The 6,112-nt window shown below is 65.4% G+C and overlaps 1 protein-coding gene across 2 annotated transcripts; it reads right to left on the reverse strand.

The window, feature by feature from the left end:
* Positions 1-1,157: 1,157 nt before the first annotated feature.
* Positions 1,158-5,816, reverse strand: UBALD2 (UBA like domain containing 2). Of its 2 annotated transcripts, XM_036341076.1 has the most exons (3): positions 5,377-5,798; positions 5,021-5,083; positions 1,158-1,732 (listed from the first exon to the last, which is right to left on the reverse strand). In XM_036341076.1, the coding sequence occupies exons 1-3, from the start codon at positions 5,494-5,496 to the stop codon at positions 1,415-1,417; spliced, it is 501 nt and encodes a 166-aa protein (XP_036196969.1). In that variant the 5' UTR covers positions 5,497-5,798; the 3' UTR covers positions 1,158-1,414. The 2 variants fall into 2 exon arrangements, with proteins under 2 accessions (XP_036196969.1, XP_036196970.1); XM_036341077.1 differs by lacking the exon at positions 5,021-5,083 and having other exon boundaries at positions 5,377-5,816.
* Positions 5,817-6,112: the final 296 nt, after the last annotated feature.

Consider the following 6,112-nt stretch of genomic DNA (forward strand, 5'->3'; position numbering starts at 1 on the left):
GGGGCGGAAGTCCCAGCAGGACCACCCCAGGCGCAGGGGCTGTCCCCCGCCTGGAAAGCACAGGTGGGCAGCTGCAGGGGTGCCCATGGGAGGAGCCTCAGGGGTTTCCAACCAGGAAACAAAACTGAAAGGACAAACCCAGCCTCAAAGGGCAGGATCACATGGGGGCGCAGGGGCAGCTGCACCGGCTCCCCTCCCACAGGTGCAGCCCCACAGCGGCCGAGCAGGGTGGCCCACAGTGGGGCCAGGGGCTGAGGAGGGATCCGGCCCTGGGCCAGCCCCGGCACAGGGAACAGCTCCTCACCCCCCGGCCGCTGCCCTGCTGGTCCTGCCTGGCACGGTCTCTTCTGAGCCCGCCCGGCGCTGGGCTCCCCAGCAGCCCTGGCTCACCTTTGGTCCCGCCACCCCCGAGGAAGGAGGCCCAGGGCAGCGATGGCCGAGCAGAGGTGGGCCCAGGAGGAAGGGGCTGGGCGGCCATCAGGGGGAAGGAGCAGCCCCGCACTGTAGCGGAGACCATGTGGGCTGAGCCTGGCCTGTGACGGGCAACAAAGGAAGGTCAAGGAGCGAGATCGCAGTAACCAAGTCCTGACCCGTCCTCCCCCGCCGCCCCCCCATTCAACTGGACCAGCCTGTCCATCAGGCCCTGGTCTGGACCCCCAGCCCCATGTCCAGGGCGCAGCCCCTGCTCCCCCAAGGAGCGCCTTTGCTCCAGGACAGACAAGGCCCCGATCCTGGAAAGTCAGAAAAGCCTTCAAGTTTTACATGTGAACTTCACCTGGTGAAATGATGGACTTGGGAACTGAACCCAAAGGCAGGTGCTCCTCCCGGCATCCACTTGGCCAGGACAGGGTGCAAGAGGCAGGCCTGAGCGAGCGAGGCCGAGTCTGGGCCCTGCCCGATGGCTCTTCGGTGCCAGCCTCCAAGTGGGGGTGGCGATGTCTCCTGATGGCAGGAGGCCCCCCACACCTTGGGCTGCCAGGTGCCTCCGGTGGCCCCTTCCGCCCAATTCCAGAAGCATGACCGTGACTTTGAGAGCAGGCAGACACCGTGTGCCCGCACATCACACACCTGGCCGTGCAGCACCTGCCCTGGACTGGAGGAGGGGGTGCTGGCCCCTCCCTCTGACCCCAGTACCCCAGACCAGCCAGCACCGTTCACATAGTTAGTCATATTTATATATTTATATATTACAGTTATATATTAAAAACAGAAAAAACTTGCCTGAAGAGAAACTCCTGAAGGACCCAAGTGGCTCAGGAAGTTTGCTATTCCCCCCACCCCCCAAAATTCCTTTATAAAATCTTCCAGTGCGATCTTCAGGAAACCCCCGCCCGCCCCAACCCCCGACCCGGCCCTCCTGTGTCCCCACGACACAGACTGCCCAGCTCCAGCCCAGCGCGCGGCGTGTCCAGTCTCATCTCTGGCCGTCCACGGCAGCCATGGCTTTCTGCGGGGCGCCCCCCTGCTGGGCTCCGGGGGGCCACGTGGGCTGTGGGTGGTGGAGGTGGTGGAAGCTGTGGGCCGTCGGGGAGGAGGGCGGCATCCAGGCGGCCTGGTGGCTGGGCGGGGACGAGGCCCAGAAGGGGCTGAAGTTTGCAGGGGGCGAGCAGGCCGCGGCCGTCATGGGGCTGTTGTTGCTCTGCAGGCCCTCGGACGTGCGCAGCTTGGAGAACATGGCCAGGGCGTCGGGGAAGTTGGGCGGCGTGGCCGGCGTGTTGCTGGGGGTGCACATCTGCGCAGAGAGACACAGGTGTCGGGAGGGCTGTCCACCAGCCCGAGTCCCAGCCTCACTGCCTGGCCCCAGGCCCTCGGTGGGGCTCACCCAGCGGCCCCTTCACTCCCAGTCGCAGCCCGTAAGCAGCTTCAACAGCACAAAGCATGCCTCGCCCAAGCCAACAAGAACGAGAAAATAAGGACACACCGGCCATTTTTACCCAAACCAGGGGTGCTTCCTGTGCTGAGGAAGGCCACCCGAGGCCCGTCAGAAGTAAAGGGTTAATTCCCACCAGCAGCCGGGGTCAGGTTAAAGCGAGGCCAGGGAGCAGCCAGGACACCACTGTGGCCTCAGCCCGGGTAGAAGCCCACTGGCCCGTCAATAGTCCGCCTGATGTTCCGAGGCTGTGGGTCCAGGGAGGGCGGCCAGACCCAGGGTCTGCCTCCCGGGCCAACCCTGGAGGCCCGTGTTGGCTTCAGGCCACGGGAACACCAGCCCAAGTGTCTCCCGTCTCCCAGCCTCGTCAGGCTTTCCCGTTACCCTCCCAGACTGCAGATGAGGGAACTGAGGCCCGGGCCTATCACTGACGGACACCCACTGCAGGGGCCACGCCGGGAGAGGCCCGCAGGCCCAAGCTCTGAGCCTCCTCAGCCCTTCGCCAGCCGCACACAGTCAGGTGCCACTTTGTGGGTGGGCTCCCCCAGGACAAAAACTGGGGTTTCGGTTTCCTGAGTCCCAGCATCTCCCCCCCCAGGCTGCTCTTGGCCACGGCTGGCAGGGCATCTGACTGTCCAGCCCCTCTCAGCCCTCTTCCTGGGGGTCACCACAAACCCCCCATCTGCTGTCTTCTACCCTGGGAGGGGGCTCCCCAAACTCACTATCCCTTGCCACTCCTGATGAGGGAGCCGCAGCCAGGAAGGGCAGGAGCTGGGGTGGGGGCTGGAACTGGCACTCTCCTGTGAACCAGGGACAGTATGGGGGGGATGGAGGCGCCATCCACCCTCCCCAGGCGCACCCCGCCAGGGGCGCGGGAAGCAGAGAAGGCCCGCACAAAGCGGTCGGCTCTGACCTCGCCAAGCTTCTCCCTTTCCCAGGAAGCCACGGGAGTCTATCTTTGAATTTCTCCTAATTTTAGCAACACTGGCCCCTCCCCCAGGCCCAGGATGGGGAGCAAGATACTAGGTCTCTTCACCTGGCAGGGAGGGAGCTTTGGGGCTCTGCAGCTAAGCCCCAGCCAGACCCAGACCTGTTCCCGCAGCTGCTAGGGAGCCCTGACCATTGTCTGCCTCAGGGCAGCCACTGGACTCACCCAGACCAGCCTGTTTCCCTCCTCCCTTCACTATTCCCCACCCCTCCCCCACCCCACCCCAGGGCTGACTTCTCTGCAGCAGGAAACAATGAATGGGGGGGGGGGGGGGTAGAAGCCAATTGCATCACAGCATTGTGACCAACTTCCCCAGCTCACCAAGCCAGCAAGTAGAGTAGAGTAGACTGCTCCTGAAACAGCCACCCTGTGTCTGCCTGCTGTGTGAGCTTGGGCAAGTTCCTTAACCCCTCTGGTCCCGTAAAATCAGGAGCTTGATCCAGATGCGCTAAAGGCCCCTCCAGCTCTGTGCTTTTCTGACAACTAGAGACGAGCTTTCCAGCTCTTAAGCACACAGGCCCACTGCACCTGCCAGTGTCCCACGGCTTCCAGTCCATGGGCTTCTCCCCTCCCCACCCCACCCAGGCCCCCTTCTCTGAGAGACACCTCCAACCGTGTGACTGTACAGTCCCCGACAGGACAACCACTTCTCAACGGCTCACACCCTGGGTCACTTCTCGTGTTGCTATTGCTTGTATTTAACTTTTCCCTTTGATTGACTGTCCCTGAGAAACGACTCGCTCCTTGCAGGCAGGGTGTGCACTGGGCCGCCAGGTCCCCAGTCCTCGGTGCCCGATGGGTACGCTGATCACAGGTCTGTTACACAACCCAACACCAGCCTCAGGCGAGGAAGCTTCAAAGGACTGCAGTACCTTGGGACTGGCAGATCAGGGGCCCCAGGACCTAGAGGGACCTCCAGCCCCAGTTCTCACCCAGGAGCCTCCCTGCCCCAGCACCACAGAATGGCTGTTCTGGACACCGTGGGTCTGGGGGGCAAGCGAAGGCCCCTTTGAGAGGAGATGGGGCAGGGTGCCCCAGGTTAGTGGTGTCAGATGCGGGGGGGGGGGGGGGGGGCGGCCTTAGCAGCCACAGCCCCGACCAGCAGTTCTCCCGTCATAGCCAAGGCGTTTGGTTTGTTATTTCTGTACAGCATGAGCCACCCGGGGGAAAGGCTGGTTAAAGGGCCAGGCAGACCCTTCTCCATGTGTCCTCACAGGGTGAGGGCGCCACGGACCCGACACAGAGGAACCACTTGCAGATCCTCTGAAAAGGCAGCCATGGGCAAGGACACCAAGAGTCAAAATGCCGAAAATGCACTCCCAGCACCACAACAGATCTCCGGGGAGCAATGTTTTACAGTCCCTGGGGCTGGGGCAGTCCCTCCCCCCCTCCCAGCAGGGTAATAGGTAACCAGGGGGGAGCGGGTGGGGGAACAGGCCTTCAAGTCTCTCAGGGAAGGGATGTCCCCTGCGTGGAAAGCAGGAAAAGAAAGCAAAGCCAGGCCCGACCACTCCTGTCCCCAGCGCTTCTGTATGTTCACATGCTGAGATGAGAAGCAAATTCCTGGCATTTTCTGGTCAAAGTCTGTCTGTCCTCGGTGCTCAGGGTCTGTCCTTTTTTCCATAAACAGGAAAGAGAACGTACCCCCCTGTGTCGAGCCCAGCCAGGGTGGATTTATCTCCTTCCTGTCCCTGTGGAGCTGGGCTGTTTGGATGGGGGGCTGCCAGCGCAACAGCAAGAGGGGGCTCCCCAACAGCAAGAGGGGGCTCCCGGGGAACAGACAGCCCAGCCCCCAGCCCCTCCGGGCCCTCCCTGCCCGGGGCCCAGCCGGCTAGTTCTCATCCGAGCCCCCTTCTCCGCTCCCTGCCGCCCTCGCCGCCCTCCGACACCCTGGCCTCGGGGAGGGCCCCGGGCGCGTGGCTTCAGACCGAGACGCCGGCGCCCAGGAGGCCGGACCGGGGCTGGGCGAGCCCGGCCGGGCCGCTTTCCTGGAAGACATTTTGGCTCTTTGTTTACATCGCGGCGCGGCGCTCCCGGCAACATGGCTGTCACCGCGGGCGGCTGACAGCGGCCCGGCGGCGCCCTGGGCGCGGGGCCGGGCCCAGGCGACCCCCTGCCGCCCGCCGGCCAGCCGGCCCTCGCGCCGGGGCGGCCGCACTTACCATCTGGTGGTGATGGTGGCTGTTGGGAATGTTGGTTTCTTGGAAAAACGTGCTCAGGGCGGTCTGCGGACAAACAGCGGCGGGAGGCGGTTAACCGGGCCGGGGCAGGCAGCCCCCCGGACGGACGGCCTCCGCGGGGTCCGCGGCGCCGCGCTCAGGCCGCCGGCCCCGACCCCTCGGCCGGCCCCGGCCCGCGCCCCACCTCGCGGCCGCGGATCGCCTTACGGGCGATATAAATAGCGCTCCCCCGCCGTGGCGGCGCGCGGCTGGGCGTCCGGGCCCGCGGCCCCCCCGCCCCCCCCGCCCGCCCCGGGTCCCGGGTCCGGTCGTGCGCGCCCGCTCCGGCCCGCACGCACCTCGAACTGCCAGTGGGCCGCCTGCAGGAGCTGCTTCGCCTGGTCGGCCGCGCAGCCCGCGGCCAGGACGAACTGGTTGATCATGACCTGGTGCCGCAGCTCATCCATGTTCACCGACATGGCTCCGCCGGCGCGCGGTCGGGCTCGGCGGCCGCGGGAGGCCGGCCGCCCTCGGCTCGCGCTCCCGCCGCCCGCGGCCTCCGGACCCTCGCCGACCCCGCTGCCCGCCGGGCGAGTGTCGTGGTCCGGCTCCCGCGGCCGCCGACACACAAACAACAGCGCGGGGCGGGGCCGGGTCCCAACGTTCGGGGGCCGCGAGCCGCCGCCGCTGATTGGCCCGCGCCGCTCGGCCAGCTCCCGGTTCCGAGCGGACGTTCGGTTCGAATCCTGCGGCCTGCGGACCCCGCACTGTTTCCCTTTTTGCCCGGCCGCGCCCATTGGCGGAGGTCGGCGCCGTGGGGCGCCCGGACATTGGCCGGCCGCTGTGTTTTGGCTCGTCCGGGCTCGTGATTGGCCACGACCCGGCGTTTGGGGCGGAGCCGCGCGCGCTGATTGGTGCCCCGTGGGCCCGTTTGAACTCAACTTGAAAACCTGGAGTGCCTGCTGATTGGCCCAGGCCCCTCTGTTTGGTGTTGTAGGCTTGGGGGTGGTGCGGCCAAGTTCATTCATTACTTCATTGAAACGGAACATGCTCAGCTGGAAAAGCAAGACAGAGTGGCTTTGACTCATTTCCTCT

Source organism: Myotis myotis, unplaced genomic scaffold, assembly GCF_014108235.1.
Source record: "Myotis myotis isolate mMyoMyo1 unplaced genomic scaffold, mMyoMyo1.p scaffold_m19_p_17, whole genome shotgun sequence".
Lineage (NCBI taxonomy): Eukaryota > Metazoa > Chordata > Mammalia > Chiroptera > Vespertilionidae > Myotis > Myotis myotis.

Bases quoted from the DNA above. Each gene is read 5' to 3' on its own strand.
- UBALD2 (XM_036341077.1), bottom strand. From the start codon at position 5,814: ATGGGCGCGGCCGGGCAAAAAGGGAAACAGTGCGGGGTCCGCAGGCCG. The intron at 1,733-5,376 runs GTGCGTGCGGGC...CTCTCTGCGCAG, and splicing joins CGGCCCACTGGCAGTTCGAG to ATGTGCACCCCCAGCAACAC.